General features: G+C 42.7%; 1 protein-coding gene and 1 long non-coding RNA gene across 3 annotated transcripts in view; one reads left to right on the top strand and one right to left on the bottom strand.

Moving 5' to 3' along the window:
• The window catches only part of VAV3 (vav guanine nucleotide exchange factor 3), a 571,528-nt gene that overhangs the window by 220,921 nt on the left and 323,698 nt on the right, over nt 1-26,909 (bottom strand). The window contains exons 17-20 of one of the 2 annotated variants that reach the window (XM_033916404.1): nt 22,279-22,379; nt 20,450-20,472; nt 17,462-17,545; nt 3,647-3,692 (exon numbers count right to left, since the gene is read on the bottom strand). In XM_033916404.1, the coding sequence (XP_033772295.1) occupies nt 3,647-3,692; nt 17,462-17,545; nt 20,450-20,472; nt 22,279-22,379 (254 nt within the window). The remainder of the gene's footprint in view (nt 1-3,646; nt 3,693-17,461; nt 17,546-20,449; nt 20,473-22,278; nt 22,380-26,909) is intronic. The other variant, XM_033916405.1, reaches the window with a different exon arrangement.
• The window catches only part of LOC117346585, a 146,813-nt gene that overhangs the window by 93,149 nt on the left and 26,755 nt on the right, over nt 1-26,909 (top strand). The window lies entirely within an intron of this gene.

Raw genomic sequence — 26,909 nt, 5'->3', positions numbered from 1 at the left:
AGAGGGCACTCTCTAAAGTTAAAAGGGGATAGAATCCGTACAAACATAAGGAAGTTCTTCTTCACCCAGCGAGTTGTAGAAATCCGGAGGCTGTTGTACGGGAAAACACCCTCCAAAGTTTCAAGACAAAGTTAGATAAGTTCCTGCTGAACCAGGACATACGCAGGTAAAGCTAGACTCAGTTAGGGCACTGGCCTTTGACCTAAGGGCTGCCGTGGAAGCAGACTGCTGGGCATGGTGGACCACTGGTCTGGTCCAGCAGCGGCAATTCTTATGTTCTTAAATGGCCCATCTAGGCTGCCCATCCACAGTAACCATTATCTCTTTCTCTCTCTGAGAGATCCCACAGCATGTTAAGCAGTTAATGTAGGAAGTAGCATGTGCTAGCATGTTAAGATGGTGACTTGACACTCAGCATACGCTACTTTCTGCATTAACTGCACAGCCAGGATGAGGACAGGGAACAGGCCTGGACTGTAGCCTACAGTTAATCCACAGTAACTTCTTTTTTAAAATATTTATAAACTACTTTTAAAATTTACATCTGTACAGTACAGTTCATAGCAATAATAATAATAATGATTTATTTTTTTGTATAATGCTATACCAAAAGTTCAAAGCGGTTCACAACTGAAAAAAAATACATACAATCAATATATGTGAAATACAAAATAAAACAATCAATAAAAGAATACATCTGTTAAAAAACAAGGAGAAGTTAAAACAGTAGCACAACTAAGATGTAAATGTGTCAAACAGGCATGTCTTTAGAGATTTTCTACAATCAAAGAAGGAAGACACAAAAGAATAAAAACAAAGGAGACAGCAGACCATATCCACTCCTTTCTAAATGTACACAGAGAAAGGCATTTTCAATAGTGTATCTAAGTACGACTTTGGACGTTATCTCACAAGACATTCAAATATCAGGGTGGGAAAACATCCATTTTTGAAACAGCTAGATGTCTAAATGTTATTTTTGAAAATGACCTATTTGGATATCTTGGCCTTTAGTACGTCTAACTTTTTTGGCCATATTTAAAATTCAAAAACATCCATCTTCAAAACATCCTAATCCAGAGACTATTTGGACGTGGGAGGGACCAGCATAGTAATGGATTGGCCACTTAGACATCCCAACAGAGCAGTAGGGCACTTTACAGGGCAATGCTGTGAACTCCACATAAAGGGTGTCAGATATATAGCTCACCATAACCCACTTATAATTTATATTGAGCCCCCAAAACTCTCCCCAAACCTACTATACCCACCTGCCTACCACTCCAATAGCTCTCATGGCTGCAGGTGGCACCTATATGACAATATAGTAGGGTTTGGGTGAGTTTTGATGGGTTCATACTTAATACCATAGATGTTGTGGTTAGAGTGCATTATGGGCCAGGGTCCTCCTCTCTATGGTTCTCTAGCCCGCCCACCGGGTAACTCTATAGCAGCTGATGCTCTACTAAGCGACCATTTATTTTTTCCATCAAAACAGAACATCTAATGATTTTCAGTCCCACCCCCACCCCCAATCCCACCCTAGCCCCGCCCCCACCCCAAATGCTTCCATTCATTTTTCATGTATACACAATATCTTATTAATTCATAATGGTAACCATAAAATTAAAAAAAACACAAAGCACACTGTACGCACAGAAAATGTTAATCATCATTTATATTATTTTTTTTTTCCAAAGAGGTCAAGATAGATGACTTTAAAATATGCAATATCACCTCAGTAACAACTATAGAAAAATAGACAAATATAGTGCAAAATATAGACAGCAGATATAAATTCTCAAAACTGACACATTTTGATCACTAAATTGAAAATAAAATCATTTTTCCTTCATTTGTTGTCTGGTGAGTTTCTGGTTGCACTTCCTTTTAACTGTGCATCATTTCTTTCTTTCTCCTTGCCCCCCCCCCCCTTCTTTCTTTCTGTCTGTCTTTCTTTCTCTCTCCCTGACCCCCTTCTTTCTTTCTCTCTCCCTACCCCCCCAAGCCACCGCCACCATACTCCCCTAAGTTTTTCTCTTTCTTTCTCTCTCCCTGCCTCCCCCGCCACCGCTGCCACAAAGTTCTCCCTGCTTCCCTGCCACCAATGCCAATGTAGCAACTGGGCCAGGTGAGGCAAGTGCAGCGACTGCACAACAGCCGGCCCAGAAGCCTTCCCCCAACGTCAATTCTGACGTTGGAAAGGAAATTCCAGGCCAGCCAATCGCTACCTGGCTGGCCCGGAACTTCCTCTCTGATGTCAGAATTGATGTCGAGGAGAAGGCTTCTGGGCCGGCCGTTGTGCAGTCGCTGTACTCGCCTCACCTGGCTCTGTTGCTGCGTTAGCAGTGGGGAAGCAGGGAGAGAGCCCATGCTTCACGATCGCCTGTCCTGTTGTCCCCACACAGAGCTTTGTGATGCTCTTTCTGAAAATGGGATGTTTCGGCGTCCTGAATTTGTGCGTGGGGACAAAGGGACAGGGGATCTAAAAACGGGATGTATGGTCACATTACCCATACCAGATGCTGCTGTTCAAGAGCAAGTATGTACCTTTTGTTCTCCTTTTTGTATGGTAGATGAGGGTCAGTGAGCACTGGGGGAGTGTGGGGATGTCTTACTTTGATGCATGCAGCGGTCATCTTTGTGGCATTTAGATGCTTCTAAAACAGGTCTAGCTCCAAATGTCTATGTTCCATCCTGGACATCTTATAAAATGTTTGATTATTGCTGCAAGACATCCAAGTCTAACCCACCCTTATGCATGCCCAAAGCCTGCCCATAACATGCCTCCATCACGCCCATCTCGCGCTCTGGATCCTGAGGCTGGAACACCTCGCTAGACGGCCAGAAAGGCGGTTTTGATTATCAGCACTTGAATGGCCTGGCGATTAAGACATCCAAGTGCCAATTTAGGATGCATTTTGTAAGTTTATATTTTCTGATTATGAGCCCCAGAGACTCCAATAACCAATAATCTAGCATCCTGTTCCGTTCTCAAGTCCAAACACATCTCATTCTACCACTAGGCCTCAAAAATAGAGACATATTCTATGCATGACGTGAACCGTTGGAAAATTTAACATATTCATTATCCAACTGTGGATGCCTTTAGGTGGTGCACCATTGTACCCTAAAGTCCCAGCACATGAACTGTTTATAAGGCAGATAACTCAGAACACCTCGATAGGTGACGTTAAGTGTACCACATAACCTGTGGCTAACATGCACAAACTGTATTTCTCTATGTTAATTGCATGGGCAGATGCTAGTAATACCCCCAAACCAAAGCCCTTGCAATTAGCATGCAATAATTACAAAACATTACCACACTTTAGTAAACGTACCCCATAATAATTATGCAGGTACTTTCTACTGCCATATAGCAGTCAGTTTTCAAATAGCTGCAGCTTCTTGTGATTCTGGACAAGTTGCTTAACACTTAATTTCCCTGGGTACAAAATAAGTACCTGTCTAAAATTTGCAAACTGCTTTGATTGTAACCACAGAGAAAAAGCGGTACATCAAGAGTAATCCCCTTTATCCCCTTTATATGTCTACCTATCCTCAAAGGTTAAAATAGTACCTTCTGACCAAGAACATGAAAATCTTTCTCAAACAGATGCATGGGTCTAAGAAGGAGACAAACCTGAGTCCAGATTTCTTGATGGTCTTTGGAATCCATCAGCGCGCTTCTGTACAAGAAAATACAAATCAGAATCAAAAACATGAACAGATTTACTTAAGAGGTGCATGCTAACCATGTATTAAACAATAACAAATGCCAAATGATTTGCAATTTATAATTTGGTTTTTTTTAATTGCTCTTGGGGTTTTTTTTTTTTTTGTTAAACCGTATATCAGATCTCTGTAATCTCATCCACAAAACACACATAAAACAAAATTACTATTTAACTATCTGGCTCTAAATAAGTTTATCAAACTCAATAATATTAAGGAGTTAAATAGTACCATATTTTCACATAGATAATGCGCACCCATGTAAAACGCGCACACGGGTATAGCGCGCGGAAAACACAAATTTATGTACAGAAATTTTTGTATACCGCGCACACTCATATACCACGCATGCTGCCCGACTCTCCAGTCGCCCGCCCCGACTCTCCTCTGGCCACCCCGCCTCTTCTTTCGCCTGCCCCGACTCTCCTCTCCCCCTTGAAGTCCTGTCCCCACCCTGAAAGCCTGATGCACCCCTCCCCCGACGTCCGATTCATCCCCCCCCGCAGGACCGCTCGCACCCCCACCCCGAAGGACCGCTCGCACGCACCCCCACCCTGAAGGACCGCTCGCACCCCCACAGCCTCCCGACCCCCCACATCATGTAGAAGCTCCTACCGGTGTCCTGCTGCTTCCCCTCTTGCCCCGCCGACTCCCCGACACGATCGGGGCAAGAGGGAGCTCAAGCCCTCTTGCCCCCCCCCGACTCCCCAACACGATCGGGGCAAAAGGGAGCCCAAGCCCTCTTGCCCCGCCGACTCCCCAACTCCCCGACAATATCGGGCCAGGAGGGAGCCCAAGTCCTCCTGGCCCTGGCGACCCCCCCCCTAGTTGTTCGGGTCAGGAGGGAGCCCAAATCCTCCTGGCCACGGCGACCCCCTACCCCCACCCCGCACTACATTACGGGCAGGAGGGATCCCAGGCCCTCCTGCCCTCGACGCAAACCCCCCTCCCCCCAACGACCGCCCCCCCCAAGAACCTCCGACCGCCCCCCCAGCCGACCCGCAACCCCCCTGGCCGACCCCCACGACACCCCCACCCCCCTTCCCCGTACCTGTCTGTAGTTGGCCGGACAGACGGGAGCCAAACCCGCCTGTCCGGCAGGCAGCCAACGACGGAATGAGGCCGGATTGGCCCATCCATCCCAAAGCTCCGCCTACTGGTGGGGCCTAAGGCGCCTGGGCCAATCAGAATAGGCCCGGGAGCCTTAGGTCCCTCCTGGGGGCGGGGCCTTGGGCACATGGTCGGGTTGGGCCCATGTGCCTCAGGCCCCACCCCCAGGTGGGACCTAAGGCTCCCGGGCCTATTCTGATTGGCCCAGGCGCCTTAGGCCCCACCAGTAGGCGGAGCTTTGGGACGGATGGGCCAATCCGACCTCATTCCGTCGTTGGCTGCCTGCCGGACAGGCGGGTTTGGCTCCCGTCTGTCCGGCCAACTACAGAAAGGTACGGGGAAGGGGGGTGGGGGTGTCGTGGGGGTCGGCCAGGGGGGTCGCGGGTCGGCTGGGGGGGGCGGTCGTTGGGGGCAGGGGGGTTTGCGTCGAGGGCAGGAGGGCCTGGGATCCCTCCTGCCCGTAATGTAGTGCGGGGTGGGGTTAGGGGGTCGCCGTGGCCAGGAGGGTTTGGGCTCCCTCCTGGCCCGAAAAACTAGTGGGGGGGGGTCGCCAGGGCCAGAAGGACTTGGGCTCCCTCCTGGCCCGATATTGTCGGGGAGTTGGGAAATCGGCGGGGCAAGAGGGCTAGGGCTCCTTTTTGCCCCGATCGTGTCGGGGAGTCGGGGGGGGCAAGAGGGCTTGAGCTCCCTCTTGCCCCGATCGTGTCGGGGAGTCGGCGGTCCTTCGGGGTGGGGGTGCGGGTGCGTGCGAGCGGTCCTGCGGGGGGTGAATCGGACGTCGGGGGAGGGAACTATGTAAAAAAAATTTTGTACAACGCGCTCACGCGTATACCGCGCAAGGGTATGCACGGTTTGTAAAAACACGTATAACGCGCGCGTTATATGCGTGAAAATACGGTAATTACTTGTGTTAAAAGGTCAATTTCATGAAAATACTCCACAAGTTATAGAACCAATATATATCTAAAAAACAAAATATGCTATTCATTAATATAAGTGATGTGCTCAGTCACCAACCGATCCCTGCATAAAGTACCGTTAAAAGTACAAGCGCCGGTTGTACAACAGGGACCATCATAAACGCTCACAGTCCCTAAACCTTCTTTATCTAATATAATAAAATGATAGGCCGCGCATGCACACTAAAAAAACGTGTTCCCTGATCCGTCGCAGAAAAACGAGTGTGCATGCGCACCCCTGGCTCTCACTGTGCACTATGCTCAAGCTGCCGCCATGGCTCCTCTCTCGAACTGCAGCAGAATCGAGAGAGGAGCTGCGGCGGGGGCTTTCAGGACAGAATATGATTACCATGTTTCTTTAGGCAGCCCCGGTTGTTTACTTGGATTCAATGTCAGCATTAGGGTTCGCCGGCCGCCAGCCGTGAGAGCCGGGTGAGGAAGGCCGCCGCAGCCTCGCGGCTAGGTAGGGGGACAACAATCGCGCTTATGCTCAAACCGCCGCCACGACTCCTCTCTCGAACCGCACCAGGATTGAGAGAGGAGCTGCGGCGGGGGCTTGAGCATAAGCGCCATTGTTGTCCCCTTACCTAGCCGCGAGCCTGCGGCGGCCTTCCTCACCCGGCTCTCACTGCTGGAACCCTAATGCTGACATTGAATCCAAGTAAACAACCGGGGCTGCCTAAAGAAACAAACTTTCACGGTGCTTGGCCCGCCAAACAATTCCTGCCGTTGCCGAAATTTGCCCCACCGTTCCTTCCCTTCCTCCATCAGGTACAGTTTAGCTCCGCCTATGTTAAAAGGAGCTGCTTTGAAATTGGAGCCCTGCCGCCACCGTAACACGTTTCCTCTGCTGCGGTCCCATATGTCAGAGAAGGGGCGGGACCAAGGCAGAGGGAAACGTGCTACGGCAGTGGCAGGGCTCCGATTTTGACGCGGCTCCTTTTAACATTGGTGGAGCTGCACTGCACCTGATGGAGGGAGGGAAGGAAAGGTGGTTGTACGCTGTGGAGCCCCTCTTTGCCCTCAGACCCTCTCCTAACTGCTCCCTCCTGTCTCAGACCACTGGGGGGAGGTGCCTGTCTTCAGCTGCCGGGATGGAGGGAGGGAAGAAGAAAGAAGGGGCCCTGGCAAGCGAGTTATCAAAAGCCAACCATAGCCTGGGACCCCTACATGATATGAATAATGACCAGACAACAAAAGGTAAGAAAAATAATTTTATTTTCTGTTTTGTGATTACAATATGTCAGATTTGAAATGTGTCTTGAGGGAGGCTGCCGCCGCGGCTTTGGACAGAGGGGTACCATTTTCATGGGAGCCGGCCTTCGGAGAGGCTTGGGACGCGGGGACGGATGCGGGAGGGGCTGCCGCTGCGAAGGGCTTTGGTGGGGGAGCCAGCCAGACCGCAAGTGTGGGGACGTTGTAAGCGCGGATTGGTCAAGGAGCCGCCGCTGCCGAGGCTTTGAAATTGCTCTCCCACCGTCACTCCCTCCCGCCCCGGCTCTGCCTCTGCCCAGGTTCAAATGTAGGAGAGGCGGTCATCTAGCACCCGTTAAAAAGTAGGAGAGGCGGTTATCTAGCACCCGTTAATCTAACGGGCTTAAACACTAGTACAGTAATAATTGTCAAGAAGAAATGAAAAAACACTTATCTTCAAGCAAAAAGAAGGTAGCAAATGCTTTGTTCAAATCCAGCGCTCGTAACAGATATCCATCTCAATAAAGAATCCCCGAATTTGAAACTCCCATAGCCTCCCTTCGACTCGAGTTTTGCAAAAAGCGTCGTCAGGAAGGGGGCATCAGCTACAGGCTGGAGGCATTCTCGTATCCAAACTGCTCTGATCTCCAGATGCACTGGGAAGGGGAAGGGCCACCATTTTGAAGAGGCGGCCCTATCGGCAGGGGGGGGGGGTTGGGAGGATGTAGGGTGTCGGGAGGGGTCTGGTGGATGTTGGGGTATGGAGATGTGTCAGGGGTGTGTGGGGGTATCAGGCTCTGCAGGAAGGGGCTCTCTTTGGAGGGGGACTGGGGGGATCAGTGGATGGGAGGGTGGGAGGGAGAGAGAGGAAATAGGGATCTCCCTGTCTGTTCAGCCTGATCAGCTGAGCTAGGAGGACTCCCCAAAGCTGTGATTTTGGGGAGTCCTGCAAGCTCAGTTAATCGGGGATTCCCCTGCCATGATCAGCTGATGACAAGCCCTGGACTTTTTAGATTTTTAATTTTTACATTTCTAACAGGGTAGGACAATCAGTAGGATAAAAATCGGTAGGAAGATCCTACCAATTTTCTTCCTAGCAATTCTCAGGATCCCCCGGCAAAAATAGGTGCTGGAAATGTAGGCCAGGGAGGCGCAATTCCCTAAAAGGTGCCATCGCATGATTGACACGCATTTGGCGGCCGCTTTTAAGGCAGCTGCCGACATCGGCACCAGTTAGAGAATTTGGGTGAAAAAGTATATCTGAATTCAGGAAAGCTTGGGACAAGTATGTTGGATCTCTGAAGGAGAGGAGGGGATAGTAGATGGCACGATTAGGTAGACTAGATAAGCTATATGGTTTTTATCTTCCTTTATCTTTCTCTGTTTGATATAAAAGCAGTCACATCTCCTCCAAGTGTAGGATATTAACTAGAGAAGTAAGCATGAGGATGTGTGAAAATGAATTGCTTTTTCTGTAGTGTCGAGCATTTGTTCTGTAGGTCTTAACACATTTCCTTCTTTAATTAGAAGACACGTCAGTGCCATCTTTCTACACAATATTAAGTCTCCTACTACTTTAGAAATAACTGGAAAAAAAAAGCATTTTAGAAATCTTCCACTACTGGTAGCCTGGTTATCAATCTTTGACCTCAAAAACTAACTAATCAGACAATATGGCAAATCACAAATACCTGGTTCAAGAAGATCTGTACTTAAAAATCAACTGATTCTTTCTGAGTTCTAAGTACGAAACATCATCAATATTTGTACAATACCAGGAGGCTCCTGCACTACAATTTACTATTTTATTCATTTGCAATATCAGGTTTTCAAAGCATTTTTAATTCATACTTTTATGATGATATACATTTAAATACATTTCAGCATGCAATGCAGCAGTAACAAAAGGGAGATCCCAAGGGCAGCTCCGGCCTACCTAGGAGCTGCCCCAATGGCAAAGAAAGGCAGGCTGAGTGGCATGGGAGCTTGTTTCACCCCCACCCCACCCCCGCTGACATCACCTGGGGGGTGCTTTTTAGCACAGCAAACTGCGCAGCCATATTAAACTAATCAAGCTACAACAAACCACACTAAAAACTGAAGAACACTCAACAACAAATAGACTCAACCATACAGAAAGAACCTACAACTTAAACAAGCAAGGGAAAAAAAACGCACAAAGTTTGATAAATGATAAATACGAGGGTAAATCAAAAAGTAAAAGCAAAATACATTTACTGGCTTTAATAGAAGTAACTGTGAGCAACTGAATATATCATTTTCCACATAGTCCCCATGCAAGATGATGCATTTGTTGTATCGTTCAACTAGCTTCTGTATTCCTGCAGAGAAGTTTTTCGGCTGTTACCAAAGCCACTTCCTTTACTTCATCATACTTTGTTTTTTGCTCTCCGGGTCATAATGATGCACCCATGCCTCATCACTGGTGACAATTCTCTCCAGAATACCCAGATCTTATTTACACCATCTCAGAAACTGGGTCGCAACCACCACACACTGTGGCTAGTACAAATGGGTAAACTGTTTGGGAACCCGTCATGTACAGACTTTCCTGTATCCCAAATCATCATGCATTATGGCATAAGAAAATCCAAATCTTCAGCCAATTGATACACTGTTATCTTTCAGTCTTCTCTAATCAAGCAATTCGCCCTGTCAATGTATACGTGATGTTGATTGGCGACCAGAATGACCTTCATCGGTTACACTTGTTTTTCCTGCTTTAAACCTTTTAACCATTCATAAACCTTTTGTTGAGTCATGGTGCTATGTACTTACTGAGTCAACATCCGATTGTGAATTTCCATAGGTTTCACTCCCTCTGCCCAAAGAAAGCACGCTACTACACATTGTTCTTCGATGGTACAATCTTGCAATAGAACGTCCATGTTTCTGACCTCGTGGCTGCCACAGAACTAAAGGCCGAACACTGCACTGTGCATAGACAAACTATCCAACAGGCACTGAACGAGTACATATGTTCCATTTTGTTAGCTCTGCTCCGATTATTGCATAATTTAACAATTGTCTTTAATTTTTGATTCACCCTTATATCTATAACTTCCTAATTATAGCACTGCTTAATTTGTATTATTACCGAACCTGCTTAACAATTTAATTTGTACTACCATACATTGTTAACAACTTTATTGACTTAATCACCACTCAAGCACAACAGGTCTGTTGATAATACTGATAGGCCAACTAGTAGAAGGAATAATAATGAACAGACCTATACCCATAATACCCTCAAAAAGGATCCATCTAGATCAAAGTACAAAAATCACACATTAATAATTAGTACCCTAGATACTTTAATACAATACCTAGGCAGATAGAGATTCTAATAGGCAACAGACCCCACAAAAAGAACACATAATAGAAAAGACAACCACAGAACAATAAACAAAAGTTAAATTATAACCCCCCCTACAATAATTCCTACTTCTCAATGCCAAGTTACTACATAAATGCAAGATCCCTAATAAACTAGCAAACACAAGAGCAGCCAGGCCTACTATTGGTAACAGAAACATGGCTGCAAATGCAAGATGAACTATCTTATACAAACTACTACTCCAAACTAAAGGGGTAGCTATGGGGGCCACTGTAGCCCCCACAATAGCCTGCCTATATATGACTCAATTTGAGGAGACGTTCGTGTACAGTTCTGGTCATTTCCGCCATATCATTTGCTGGAAGAGATTCATCGATGATGTGTTCTTTGTGTGGACGGGTAGAGTTGATGAATTAAACGAGTTTTTGGTAGAAATCAATCACAAAGATCCTAATATCAGATTCACGTACAAGAAGGACAAATTTCAAATGTCTTTCTTGGACGTGAATCTTTATATATATGATAATGTTATCTCCACCAGTCTACACAGAAAGCCATCAGATCGCAATGCCCTTCTCCAGTACCAAAGTTTTCACCCTCGTTCCCTCAGGAATAGTATTCCAGTTGGTCAATTTTTGTGTCTGCGACGCATCTGCTCTGATGAGGCCAATTTCAATAGACAAGTTATATTTATGTATAAAAAATTCTTAGAGCGGGGTTACCCAGTAAAAATTATTAAAAGAGCGTGGAAACGAGCCAAGAATTGCCATCGATCTTGGCTCATGCGGCCAGCAGTTAAGGACAATGAAAATCATACAGTATGTGTGCTGCCATATACCAACAATAGCAGTGCTATTAAGAAAATAATTTTAAAATATTGGCCCATAGTACAATATTATCCCACTCTGATAGAGAAACCCAAATTTTCTTTTACCAGGGCTCGCAACTTGGGTGAAAAACTAAAGTACAGGAGAACAGAACAGACCAGCAGTAGATTACCTTTCCATCAACCTTGTGGGCACTGTCACGTGTCGCGTCAATCCTTTATAGTAATCCCAGCCTTACAAGGGAAGAAGTTTGAGCTGTCCACGGGCACAAATTATGACTCTCAAGGGGTTGTGTATTGTGTGATCTGCCCTTGTGGTTTACTATACATAGGCCAAACTAGTAGAAAGATCAAAACACGAATCACAGAACACCTTAGCAACATCCGTAGAGGCAGAATCTCCGCCCCCCTGGTTGTTCATTGGTTGCAGGAGAATCACTCATTAGAAGAACTTAAATACACGGTTTTAATCCATATTAAACAATATGAGGGTGATATATCAAAACTTTTATTACAAAAGGAACAACATATTATTTATAATTGGAACACATTATCCCCTTATGGATTGAACTCAGAAATCGAATGGTTAAATTTATAGTTCATGCCTCTCTTGTTTGATGTCATTTCCATTTGGTTAATCAGTGAATGATAGTTGTCATAGGGTATAAAGCGGGGAATAGTATGTTTCCTCAGTCAGCTCTTGGTCCGGTGCTGTCCCCGGTTTAGAACACCTATGCAGGTATGAACAAGTGAACAGATTTATTATTTAGATAATGTTTGATTTAAAGGTTATAATAGTAATGATTCAGTTACCAGTAAATATAATGATTTTAAATATGGGTTTTAATTAAAGTTTTGTTTTTAACAGAGTCCCCTCCTGATGAAGAGTACGAAACTCGAGTCGGGGGGCCAGGCAATGAACTAACACGTATTTAAGCACCATTTTGCACTATTTGCACAGTTTTGCACAGTATTTTAATACCGCTGGGGTTACAAACTTTGACCTCTCTTGCCATTTGAACAACTTTGGCAGGATCAGGATAGGGACATTGAAGATATATGAAGGTTCCTATATATGCCCCAGACAGGTGAGATCACTGGATTATTGGCAATTGGTTTGAACATTTCACCATAAGTTTATTGACTCAAAATAGAGCTGTGATATAAATGTGATTAATGCAAATGCAAGAAGACCATTAATAAGGGACCTCCTTCCTTATGACTGCAAGATAATACATATATGCAGAATGAATAAAAAAGGTGGAGGAGTAGCAGTCATACTCATTCAAAAAAATTATTTAATGTCACCACAATAAATGAACTCTTATCATAATCAATGGAAATCATAACCTGCGAAATAAAAGACCAATCTTTTAATAGACACACTACACTGCTTTGTATGCTATAGTTTCAAGTTTATTAGTTTTTAATATGCCGACCATCAACAAATATCTGGCCGGTTAACAATAAAATTTAAAAGGTAAAAAAGATAAGAAAATAAAATAATTGGCGTTTTAAAATAAATAGTGCGAACATAAATGTTATCGACAAGACAAACTTGAGAGTGAGGGTAAAAGGGAGGGGAGGGGAAAAGTTACATGTTTAAGAAGAAAAGGAAAAAGTGAGAATAGGGTAAAACGTATAGGGTAGGGTCGCTTTATTAAAGCGGTTGGATGCTTGAAGAGAAAATAGAAGTAAGGAAAAGAATAGAGGAAGGAAAAGAAAGGAAAAAACAAAAAAAAAAGAAAAGAAAGAGGAAAAAAAAAAAAAGGAAAAACAGAAGATAAGTCTAAGCACAGCCAAATGTGTCACAAAATAAAAAAGTCTTTAGGCCTGTCTTGAATTTGTCTAGATGTTGTTCATCGCGGAGTTGCTGTGGCAAAGAATTCCATAGAGTTGGAGCAGCTACAGCAAAATTTATTTTCCGTGTATAGTAGAAGTCTTTTATGGAGGGAATATAGAGAAGTTTTTGATCAGTTGACCTTAGAGTGCGTGGGGAACATTGGGGGATGAGAAGTTTATCAATGAATGAGGGCTGGTGAGAGAGTTTTATTTTGAAGGAAAGTAAGATGATTTTTTTGTTTTTTGTTATTTTTTATTTATAATTATACAGTCTTATTTTACAAGAATTAATTCTTGTTACATTGAATACAGGGAAGAAATTTTTAACACAATAATACTTTTACAACAATCATCATAATGATAAACCCCTTCTTAGACCACAATAAACAGGGGGTGACCAAAACTAAAATTAGAGAGAAATTTAAAGGAATAGTGCAAAGAAGAAAGGCATAATGTATCTAGCGCCCATTACTATTATTATCCCTTGATCTTTAATCCTTAATGATCTGCTTAACATCTAGAAATTCCCTCAGATGGTTAGGAGAGAAAAAAAACATATTTAACACCTAAGTACCTAACCAGGCATTTACAGGGATACACCAATAAAAATGTTGCTCCAATATTTATAGTCTGTTGTCGCATTGCAAGAAATTCTTTCCTCCGTTCTTGTGTAGTCTTAGCTACGTCAGGATATAACCATATTTTCCGACCCCCAAACAATTTTTGGGAATTTTTGAAAAACAATTTCATAATCATATTCACATCCTGTTCAAAAACAAATGATACTAATAGTGTTGCTCTGTCCATTTCAGATGTTATCGTTTGTTCCAATAAAGCCGTCACATTTGCAAAATCTATCATATTTGTCTCTCCTTCTCTTACTTTCCCAATCTCATTTCCATTAGCCTTTCCATTTCCGTCAGGCATCTTTTTATTTGGTAGATAATAAATTTTGTTAATTGGAGGAATACAGTTAGAAGAAATTTCCAAATTCTCAATGAAGTATCTTTTCAACAAATCAATAGGTAACATTCCTGAAGTTTGAGGAAAATTTAGAAAGCGGAGGTTCAAACGCCTATTAAAATTTTCAAATTGTTCTAGTTTCTTATGAATAGTGGAGCTGTCTTTAATTGAAGCCAATTTGAATTGTTGCAATTGTTGTATATCCACCTGCATTTGCTTGGCTTGGCCTGTATACTCTAACTTCATAGATTCAACTGACCCAGTCAATAATTCCAATTTTTCATTTAATTTTGTTACCTCTTCAGTTGATTTTTCAATTTTCCCTTCCATCCTCTGAAGCAATTGCCAGATGCTATTCATGGAAACCTCCGTCTGGGAAAGAGAAAGATCCCCTCTCTCTGCTGCTGCTGTTTCCATCTGCCGTTCCGCCGACCACGCTGTGCCCTCGCCGGGAGACCCCACGCTTTCACTTCCGGAAGCGTGTGTCTCTCGCCACAGCGTTTCGGCTGTTGCCGGACACGGAGGTGTCATAGGGGCCGAAGGAGACAACGATATTTCAGTGCCCGAAAGGGCCAGTGACTCCCTCCCGTCACCGCCCAACGCCGAGCTCTCCACTCCAGCTTGTGTGGGCGCCGGAGAAGGCGCGAAGAAACGATCCATCGTCTGTTGAATCGGGGTGGACGTCAGGGCCGACGAGGCAGAGACCCTAAGCACCCCTTTCCTCTTAGAAGGCATCGATTTCAGGTATAAAAAATACAGGCAAGGAGCTTATTATCAGCGTCTCTCGCAGCTCCTCTACATCGCCGCCATCTTGGTCGACCCTCAAGATGATTTTATAGGTGATACGGTGAGTGATGGGGAGCCAGTGTGCCTCTTTTAGAAGAGGAGTGACATGGTCGAATTTGCCTATTTTATAAATGAGTTTTATTGCAGTGTTTTGTATTAATTGTAGGCGTCGGATTTCTTTTTGAGGGAGACCGTTGAGAAGCGAATTGCAATAATCTAAATGGGAGATGACTAAGGAGTGAATTAGGATATTGATTGAATCGGTCTCAAGGATTGGAATTAGCGACCGAATGATGCGGAGTTTGTAGAAACAGATTTTTGCGACCGAACTAATATGGTCGTGGAAGGTAAGATCCCTATCAATGATGATGCCTAATAGTTTTATTTTTGTTTCCATTTGTAGTGGAGTGGATTTGATAGAAATTTTTTCCAATAAGGATTCACATGTTTTGATTGGAAGTAGAAGGCCTCGGGATTTATCTATATTAAGGAAAAGTTTATTTGAATAGAGCCAATCATTTATGATGTCCAGTTTGTTGTTTATGTCTTTTATGTCTGAGATGTTTGAAGTGTTGACTGGGTGAAGAAGTTGTATGTCGTCTGCATAAGCAAAGATTGTGAATCCGATAGATTGAGCCAATGTAAGAAGAGGGGAAAGAAAGATATTAAATAGTAATGGGGATAGAATCGATCCTTGCGGGACTCCATAGGATTGTGATATAGCTGCAGAGGTTTCATTATTTACATAGACTTTAAAGTTGCGTTCGTTAAAATAAGATATGAACCATGAAAGAGCTGGACCTGTAATACCACAGTCTTTGAGTCTATTAATAAGAAGAGAGTGGTCGATAGTATCAAAGGCTGCTGATAGGTCAAGAGAAATAAGGATGACAGATTTTTGATGGTCGTGGTAATAATGTATGGTAGAGATAAGGTCTAGCAGTGACAATTCTGTTGAATGTGAAGAACGGAAACCAGGGAAGTGGTCAGAAGCCAAGGAAAACTTCAATACATTCCTGACCAATCTAATGATACAAGAGAACACCCCCCTAATAGTAGGAGACCTAAATATACACCTAGACATAAGAGCATAAGAACAGCCTATTCTCATGGTAGCCAGGGACACAAGGAATAGTATGGGCTTGAACCCCCAACCTCAGGATGCTGAGGCTATAGCTCTAAACCCTGTATTTAACTTGCCGTCTGCATTGCAAGCATTTTAACTTCTTAATAAGGGCGAGCTTCAGAGAGTTTTGCTGGTTCCTAGCTGTTCTGCCCAGAGAGAGAGAGTATTGTTATGTAGCACTTCAGTTGAATGTTGAGTCTCTACTAACAACATACTAATAAAGATCATTTGATTGAATCTTGTCTTGGCTGGTGACATCTCTTCCTTACGACTCCTGTGTTTGGATCTTCGTTTCTATCATAGAGGTGTCGATCGGGCTCCACTTTTGTGCTCTAAACCCTGTGCCACACTCTCAGATATAGTATGGTAGAAGATAGCATGGCAAACATTGACAGAAATGGCAAAACATAGTTAACAAAGCATGGTAAAACATAACATGACAAAACATGGTATGGTGAGACATAGCATAGCGAGCATAGTACAGCAAAACATAATATGAAAAACATAGTATTACAAAGCATGGTTAATACAGTATGACCCAATTTGGCAAAAATTGTAAGGCAAGCGTGCATGATGCAATATAGTATGGAAGACATGGAGCGGCAAACCATGTGTGGCCAACATGGTATGAAAGATTGCAGCATGGCAGACACAGTATACAAAGCAAACAAACATACTTTGTCACATTTTCAGCATTACGGAATTAAAGAAAAATAAAATCAAGTCTTCCGAAAAAGAAGAAAATAAAGTCTAGCATGCTATCCAGATCAAAATGGGAGACCATGGAGGAAAATCTAGCAGAAGATAGATGCTCAAATTAAATATACAATAGCAGTGAGGTACATTGTTTATACATAATTTGAACTGCACTAATTACTAACATCAAACACTTTGCCTTCAAGAAAATATTGCTGTTGAGAGGGTTCAAAAAAGAACATATTTAACATCTTTCAAGGAAACAACACTTTTACAGGGATACCTTAATTGAAAAGTGACACCTAAAGCTAACACCTCTTGTCTAAAGGAAAGAAAAATTCCGACGAGATTGGGTCCACTTACTCGTAGATACATCAGGAAATATATTCACCTTCCCTCCCAAAAATCTACAATCTTGAACTTTAAGTCTAAACAATGCCTCTTTGTCTTGTTGAAATACAAAAGAAACCAGCAAAGTATTCCGAAAGATCACCTCTTCTGCAGATGTCTCCAGGATATTGGTTAGGCTCAAATTATTATCAGTTGGAGTATCACTTTGTTCAGGCTGAACCAGAGAGCTGCTACATTTTGTAGATTGTAAACTTTATTAAATGGTGGTAAGGTTTTTTCTTCATTGAACCACAAGGTAATGGCGGAATAGAAATCCCTAATGTAATGTAATGTAATGTAATATTTGAAAACCTTTATCAAAAGTTTATCAAACAAACCTTTAGGTGTATTTGTTATCACACAGGGAAAGTTTAACAATCTTAAGTTCAAACTTTAATGTACTTCTCAAATGTTCAACTCTCCGATATATCATCTTATCCTGCATAAGAATAGATTGACTGATTGGTTTTCACCTGTTTTAACTGCAAATCCGTAGCCTCCACCTTCGCCTTTAAAGTTGCAACACTCTCTTCAAGCTTTTGAATCCATCCCATGCCCTGTTCAAACGCAGACAAAATCTTAGAAGAGACATTATAAATGGCTTCCAGGGCTTGCCAGATCGCATTGAGTGAGATTTCAGATGCTTGCTTTAGCAGTTGTAAAGTAATAGCACCTGTAGCTGCCGATGTTTCCAAAGACTCTCCCTGCAAAACCAAGCCCGAAGGAGATAACTGGGATAGATCTTGGCCCATAGAAGCCTCCAGATTCAGCCCACTCAGACCCACAGAAACAGTCCTGCCCCATGGGCCTCCAATGGAGGTTCAGTGCCAGGATGCAAAGGAGGAGTAGGACCTGCTAGGCTAAGCATTACATCGCTCCCAAAGCCTCAGTTCTTCTCCACGCCACAAGCAGCCAGTTTGCCCAAAGAAGCTTGCACAAACAGTATGATTTACATCTGTCTCATCGGGGGAAACGCCACTTGCCATGTGGGCTGCATTTAGGCACTGAGGTAACGGCAAAGTATCCAAGACAATAGAGGACATCAAACACATCCTCCCTCACTGGCAGCCATCTTTGGTCTCCTAAATATAAAACCTATTTGTCACAGACTTTAGGTTATCAAAGCAGCAAAGATTTGGAACTCCCTTCCACAGAATGTAAGAGCAACACAAGATTATGCACAATTTAGAAAATTGTTCAAAAATATGCTGTGGCTTTAGTTTAAAAAAATCTATTTATTTTGTAATTCCCAGGAATGTCTAGCTTCTTATTGTTAACCGCTTACAGCTGTAAAATACAAGGATTTTTAAATGTCTGTATACAGCTGTGATATACAAGGATTTTTTAATGTCTGTAACTAAATATTGCAATCATAAACATAACTGACATGATTCCAGAAGCTTAGTGTATTAATGTTTGGCACACCCCTGACCCGGTTAACCTCCTCCCATGCGTACACTAGAGATTTTGAGAACTAAGGGGTCAATATTCAGCTGTTGGCAGTGAGTATTTTGCTCATCGCTGATGGCATTATTCCTGGATACTCAAGCCCAGAACCTGTGCGAGCTTTGGCAATAAATATGCAGTTATTTTTTATTTTTTGTAATCATTTTTATTAGAAAGGGTACAAGGCAACATGAAGAACAGAAATACCAAAGGCTCAAATACAAGTAATCAGTAAAAATACAAGAAAAATACACTCTCCACTGATAGCTACCGGGTTGAGACAGGTATATCAGAGCATCAAAGCAACAAGAGAAACCGGCACTCCCCAGCAAGCTAAGGCGAGGAAATAGCTATAACATATAGGCACTAGAAGAACGTCCCTGGTATCACAGAAAATGTAGAGAGACAGAAGGCCCTACAGCTCCCCCCCCCCCCCAATGGGGGGAGATGAACCTAAAAGGATATCTCATGTCACCCAGTCGATCCCTTGCATTTAAGGATTTTAGGTGTTTGTGCTTGTGGGGTGTCTTTTTGTATGGCTGGATACTCCCCTCTTGGGGAGCTGTTCCAGTTGGGATGTCTGTCCTTTCCTAAAACCGAAAATGCAGTTATTTTTAAGCCGGCCAATGCACAGCTGCATAAGTCGATATTCATCACTTAAGCAGCGGATAAAGGCCAAATGGTCATTCCAGTCTGCCCATCCACAGTAACCATCATCTCTTCCTCCAAGAGATCCCACGTGCCTAACCCACGCCTTCTTATAGAAACATGTTGGCAGACATTTATGTGATCCCATTTTTGCACTAACCCTGGCCGCTTAAGCGCTGAATATCAGTACCTTATCAGCCAAGTGCTGACTCCAACCCTGGAACATCCCCCAGATAGCCAGTTTTGTGTTCAGCACTAACCACAATATTCAGTGACACTTAGCCGGTTAAATGCTGATGAATATTAGTGGCTAGTCCCAACCAAATTTCAATAATCTTAGAATTCGGTGCTTTAAAGTAGTTCTCAAAATTTTCAACTCTCAGATATATCACCTTATCCCGGTCAGCAGCCAACTAAATTATTTTGAATAGCAGGCTGCGAGTTTATAGAGCAGCAATTACGTCCAGTTGCATACATAACTAGCACCAATTATGACAGAATATTGGGCATCAGCACCAATTAGCAAATAATTTATCAATTATGTTATGCTCATAACTGCCAATAGTCTATAACCTACATGTGCAATTTTGCATGCTAAGCGTGGAAATGTGCATGCAAGACTGTGGAATTAAGAGGATACCGTAAAGGAACTTAAAAGACTGCAACTAAACCTCTGTTTTATGCATGTAAATGACTTAAAAATTACCACTTTAGCAGAACACTCAAATTTATTTTAGTATTCAAGGAAAACAGCAGCTAGGGAGAATAAGGCACCTTTTATGATCGCTGATAAGTACTTTGTCATCTATTATATATGTCTGTTCTCTTGAGAATGCATGTAGTCCCGGTTTAAGGCTTTTTGATAACCTACAATAAAATCCTTGGCTAATGAGTGGCTCTTTGGTAATGAATTACTGCAAAGCTCAGGCTGTTACTATTGTGCACTCACATTGAAGATTGTAGGTGCATGATTACAGCTATTTACAGGTTACCACTAGACTACCGATGTAGAATTCAAAAGGGGAGGATTTTCTCCTTAGCTTGAAAAAGATTGCTCAGTAGCTCAATTTTTCCCAGTATCTTTAATAGATGGCTTTATTCTAAAGCCAGTTCAGTGACTACAGCTTAACTTCATCCCCAAAACACAATCAAATTATTACAGCCCTGCACTGTGAAGGAATAAGTTAAAGGAAATTCACAGCTATCTCCTGGCGAGGACCTGATTAGCTTGCAGGGTGTCCTTTTCTACAGGTAGAGGTTACCTGCTGCTAAAGAATGCATGCAGACAAAAATGGATTGTAGCAGACCAGGCTGAAAGGCTTTCTTCACAGTAAATGCTAGATAAAAATAGAAAATGCAATTCTCACCTCAGATTTCAGAGTCCCAGAATCTGAAAGAAAATTAGAAACTGGCATGATGAAGGTTTCCAAATGGATTTATTGGACAGTATGTTCAAACCCTGCTCTGCTGCCTTGACAAAATGCTACTCCTGCTTTGTTTCCCTAACTGATAACCTGTAACTAGTTTAAATAGCCTTGGGGCTGGGCCAGCTGCTGTTTTGCAAAGGGTGTTCTCATGCCCTGTTGGTGCTTGTCAGGCAACTGAATCATAGCTAAAAAGTGCTGCTATAGTTGGTCACAATGATTGAATAAATGCAAGTAACAATGCCATAAAACTTTAATTATCACCTTTTGTATTTCAAAAAGCTTTTAACACTAAACGTAAAAGTAAAGAAAAATAAATAAAAATGTTTAAAAAAAAAACCCACAAGAAACAACAAGGTCCAGAACGCATTCTTGACTAGAGCTTCATTGCTCTCAAGCAAGCTCCTGAGTCTATGACTACGTTGCCATCTGCTCTCTCCTTATCTGGAGAGCAGGCTTTTGACTGTGGATTTTGCATGACCTATGTCCAAGTGAACCCACATGGCTTTCAATACAGGACACAACGAGCGAAGTCTAGTTATTCTTCCTCTTAGCATTTTAAGGGAGTTTGTTTTCTATATTTTTTTTTTGTCTCCTTCCATTTTTTTTTCTTTTTAGCCAGAAATAGGTCCAACATTATAATCAGTTTGATTGTAATGTGATAATTCTGTTGTATGACTTTTCATCTTGTCAAGATCGTTTACTGTTTTTTGGTATAAGTGTAAGCTATTTAGAAGACATTTTATCAAGAACACGGTACAAACAACTTATTTAAGTTCTAGAGCAGGGGTGTCAAAGTCCCTCTTTGAGGGCGGCAATCCAGTCGGGTTTTCAGGATCTCCCCAATGAATATGCATGAGGTCTATTAGCATGCACTGCTTTCATTGTATGCTAATAGATCTTATGCATATTCATTGGGGAAATCCTGAAAACGCGACTGGATTGTGACCCTCGAGGAGGGACTTTGACACCCCTGCTCTAGAGAGATGTGTGCAATGCACACAAGCTTAATGTGTCATCTTACTAGACTGATACTTAATATTTTAACACATGCTAAGAAATCTGCTCATATTAATAATGCTTGCACTTCTTAGCACAAGTTTAATTCATAAACCTCAACTATAAGAAATATATCATGCAATGTGTACACATACAAATAATCCCAGGTGTTTTGAAATTTTTAGAACTGCCAATTGATTGGGGAAAAGGGGCTAAAATTCCCTTCAAATTATGAATAATCCCATAAAGAAATGTGAGGGTTTTCTAAATGGCTGGAGATATCCAGCTCCACTAGGAGTTTAAGTATTTAAATGAAACCTTCAGGAGGAGGAGAAGGTTTTACCTGAAGCACTGTCAACTTGCACTGGGCAAGCTGATTCAAGCATTAACTCATGAAATAAGCCTATGCATGATTCATGCCTCTGGAAATTGCACAATATTCTGAAATAATACATTTACAAAGGAACTGGAAAAATTGAGACTTCAGCCACCTTAGAGACAGTGTGCATTACAAATCAGTAAAAGCGGACACGTAAGAAGCCTAAGAAAAATCCCCTAGTGGCTATTTCCCTTATCTATTTTTCTTTTAATTTAGTCAAATGAAAGTCACTATGAATATTAAATGCAATACTAATTGTGCTAATAAATGGTAGTCTTCAAATTATGTATATGGTACATAAACATACATTAAGGTTAAATTAAGCCTTAATTATATCTACTACAGTTTATGGCCTAATTAAACCGGTACTAAAGTTACAATAAAAATGACTTACCTCCTGAATTAACTCTGCCACAATTGCCTGATCTTCCTAAACATTCCTTGTGTGCTCCTGTTCCACACTTAGAACATAAATACCCTTGATAAAAAGTTCCTCTGCAAAACAGAATTAAGAGTTATGCATTAAGTCAACACGCTGAATACATGGACACAGGGCTCCTTGTATGAAGGTGCGCTAGCGTTTTTAGCGTGCGCAAACCCTGCGCTACACGGAAAATACTAACGCCAGCTCTATGGAGGCGTTAGCGTCTAGCGCACGTGCTAAAACCGCTAGCGCACCTTCGTAAAAGGGTGACGGGACTAAATCGCGCGAGACAACGGCGTGCCGACAACTGAGCGCAGACAACTGAGCGCAAGGTTGACGGCGCGCCGAAGAAAAGCACTATTTTAAAGGGCTCCGACGGGGGGTGGGGGGAACCCCCCCATTTTACTTAACAGACTTTGCGCTGGCGTTGTGGGGGGTTTGGGGGGTTGTAACCCCCCACATTATACTTAAAACTGAACTTTTTCCCTAAAAAACAGGCAAAAAGTTCGGTTTCAAGTATAATGAGGGGGGATACAACCCCCCAAACCCCCCACGCCAGCGCGATGTCTGTTAAGTAAAATAGGGGGGTTCACCACCAACACCCCCGTCAGAGCCCTTTAAAATAGTGCTTTTCTTCGGTGCGCCGTCAACCTTGCGCTCAGTTGTCTGCGCTCAGTTGTCGGCGTGCCGTTGTCTCACGTGATTTTGTCTATGAACCCGTAAAAGGAGCCCACAGTTTTTGATAAAATGTTAAGACATACGAACACAGGGTCTGCGCAACTATAATTTATTTCCTCCACTTTTTAATCTTCATCCCTTGTTCCAACATGTTCTAGAGCTATCATAGAGGTCATCGCATAGTAAATTTGCATGGAAAGATGAAAGGCAGAATTACCATTCTAGTGGTCAATATACAGGACTATAAGTTTCAAACCCCAAAGGAATTCTCTTAGGAATTCATTCCCAAAGGGCACCACCAGTTTGCTGCAGATTTTGGTATCTTTGGACAGAAGAACTCGATTGAACTATGCTTTGGGGATCTGATTGGTATGTAAAGCAGTCTGAATTTGTATGTGATTGGAAGTTCGAAGTCCCAGAACCATGCAGCTTTATGGTATAACCAGAGGGAACCTGCACTTCTTTCTTTGTTATATGACGTTATAATTTGATTGACTATCTGGAGTAGCACAGATTGATCATGGAGACTTCAGGAATGATGTGCCTGTCTACTACAGTGTATCTCAAACTGTGGCCGAGGCACACTAGTGTGCCTCCTGAGATTCCAAGTGTGCCGCGGCACACTGAGGAGGAAGAGAGGAGCCTGTCAGCTGACTTCCCTATGCAGTACAACACCAGCGTTGCCCAATTCGCCGAAGACCTGCATATTTCCCCCTTCTCTCTAGCGTTCTCCGGTTTCCCCCCTGGCTTCCCGGTCTCACCTCTAAAGCTAATTACAGCAGCCTGCAGAGGATCGCCGGTAGGTAAAATGATTTTATTTTCAATATAGTGATTGAAATGTGTCAGTTTTGAGAATTTATATTTGCTGTGTATATGAAAAATTCAAAAACAGACAATAGAGGAAAATAAACAGGAAATTTCTAATGTCAAAGAAAAATTGGGAGGTATTGAAAATGAAGTGAAAATGATTAAACAAGTTCAATCTACAATAATAAAAGATAATCAAAGTATTAGAAAAAAATTGGAAATTATGGAAAATAACTATCGGACTAATAACCTACGACTGTTGAATTTTCCTAAAATCCTATCTGTAAACCCAAGAGAGATGATAAAAAGGTACTTTATGGAGATATTTAATATTCCTGAGGAATCATTGCCTCCTCTCACTCGAGTATATTATTTGCCTATGAACGTAAGGGGCCAACATTTGGAGGATAAGAGACAGGAAATACAAGACATACAAGACCTTCAACAAAATTTGACAGCAATTTTGGAAACATCAGATAAAGATTTGGTTAAACCAGCAACTCTTTTACTATCTGTGGCTTTGTTGCCGGATAAAGATTGGATTTTGAAATTGTTTTTTAGGAACAAGAGTAAGGAGTTTCTGGGTTTGAAAATTCAAATGTTTCCAGATGTTAGTAGAGAAACTCAGAATCGTAGACGTCAGTTTCTTTTGTTGAAAGCAGGAGTTACACAGCTGGGTGGTATTTTCTTTTTACGTTTCCCATGTAAATGTATAGTAAGATATCGAGATAATAAGTATGTGTTTTTTGAGCCATCTCAACTTACAGCTTTTCTGACACTGAAACGTCTGGAAAAAGAGGGTATAACAACAACTACCACAATAACAACTAAGTAATTGTTGGACTTGGTAATAGAATAATTCCTCAAGTCAGACACATGATACTGTTCTTTATTATATAGAATTTATAATTGATTTCCTTAAAAGTTCACTCTTATATATATCTTGGATCACATAATTATTGAGGACTTGAGATTGTCCGATTTGAATTTTGTTCTTATTATGTTAATGATTTACTTATTATTTTGTGTTCGATCTGACAATCTTTCTGTACAAAATGTTTTGATTTTGTTAAAATTTTTAAAATGATAAATAAAGAATAAAAAAAAAAAAAAAGAAAAATGAATGGAAAAAATTGCATTACAATTAGTAAAGGGGATGGGATCTGGAGCAGAGCTTGGGTGGGCCTAGGGAGGCCTGTGGTTAGGGTACTCAGTTTATATTTGTTAGACTTAGCGGGTACTTAGTTTGAAGTAGTTGAGAAACACTGCTGTATGCAATCAGCTAGCGCCAGTGCCTCCCCTTCTCTCCGGCCCTCTTCCCTGCTGGCACCCGCTACTGGCTTCTCAGGGCCCATCTGCAGGACCTCTGCACATGCATGGATGTCAACATGATGATGTCATGCATATGCGTGATGTCATCACAGCGACGTCCGCATACTTCTGGGTGTCTCAAGCCATGGCCACTACCTTTAGTGTGCCCCGGCTTAAGAAAGTTTGAGAGAAACTGGTCTACTAGAAAGAAGATTATTAAGGTAAGTACCTAATCTCCCTTCCAGTGCAACAGGTACATCATTCCTGGACCTTCAGGACATATCAAAGCAGTCCCAGGAATTTAAGACGGGACTCATGAGCCTGTTGAATGTACAGATGATCCAAATATGGAATCCAGTCTGGCTACTACGTCTACCCTGTAAAACTTTGTGAAAATATGAAGGAAGGACCATGTAGCTGCTCTCCAAATTTCTTCAGGAGACACCACTCTCAACTCTGCCAATGAAACATAGAAACATAGAAATAGTAAATCCATGTTGATGGGGATCCCGTAGATTCTCCTCGTTCAGGATCGTATCCAATTGGCGTTTGATTTAGTGAAACCTTTCCTGAGATTGAACCATACCATGTTGTGGTCACTGGAGGCCAATGTGTCGCCCACCGAGACCTCTGTGACACTTTCTCCATTGGTAAGTATCAGGTCCAGTATTGCCTGATCCCTTGTTGGTTCCAACACCAGTTGCCTGAGTCTTGCTCCCTTTAAAGAGTTTAATAGCTTCCTGCTGCTGCCGGAAGCAGAGGAAAGCGTGTCCCAATCCACATCAGGCATGTTGAAGTCACCTAACAATACTGTGTCCCCACGCAAGGTGATATTCTCTATATCTCTGATTAATTCCATATCTAGGTCATCCTGTTGTCTTGGGGGGTCTGTATATTACGCCAAGATACAGGCATTTGTCCTTCCCTCTGGCCAAATTTACCCAAAGGGATTCCCCAGTGTAGTGGACATCTGTGATTTTGGTGACCTTAATGTCATCTTTAGTATATAATGCTACACCTCCTCCCATTTTGCCCTCCCTGTCCCGGCGAAGCAAGTTGTAACCCGGTATGACCATGTCCCACCCGTGGGAATCCGTGAGCCAGGTATCAGATATTGCCACCACATCCAGGTCAATAGAGTGATTGGTGTGGTCCGCCTGTTAAGTGTGAAAGGTTTAGTTGCTTGTTGGTTAGGTAGAAAGTTGAAAGTTGAAAGACTTGGAAGAAAGTTGAAGAAAGACTGAAGTCAATTGGTTAATTAGCTAGTTGTAGAAGTTAAGAGACCAGCTAAAGTTGATAGCCCTTCCTTGATGTCCTTCGCAAAGGCGCTCTCGCTAAGGCGAGCGCCTTTGCCGCTTGCCTTCGCCACTCGCCGAACTGCTGCGCGCCGTTGGCTCGTCCCCTTTTATGGGGGGAGTTTGACTGGTGATGTCGGGGGTGGGCAGAGTTAGCTCTCGCCTCTTCCCCTACTAGCACCGCCTTCTCTGCTCCTCTCTCCGCTTCTTCCTGCTAGCACACTCTCTGCTCCGCTCACTGCTCTGCCATGTGCTCAGGACTGTTCTACCATGTGCTCAGGACTAGGCACAGCTCCTACAGTCTCCCTTCGGATGCCACATTACCTAACTTTCAAGGGAGCTGACCAACAAGCCTTTTTCTAGCCCTTCTAGCAGGAATGCTAACACTATGGAGATTGGGACCGTGACTGGGTCCGAACTACTCTGTATGCACCAGACCTGGAAACACTTCCAGGTCTTCGCATAGGCAGCTAAAGTTGACTATTTCTTGGATCTTATATCAGTGACAAT

The sequence above is a fragment of the Geotrypetes seraphini genome, chromosome 12 (assembly GCF_902459505.1).
Source record: "Geotrypetes seraphini chromosome 12, aGeoSer1.1, whole genome shotgun sequence".
Lineage (NCBI taxonomy): Eukaryota > Metazoa > Chordata > Amphibia > Gymnophiona > Dermophiidae > Geotrypetes > Geotrypetes seraphini.
The sequence above is the reverse complement of the archived record's forward strand: the minus strand, read 5'-3'. Positions and strand labels throughout refer to the sequence as shown.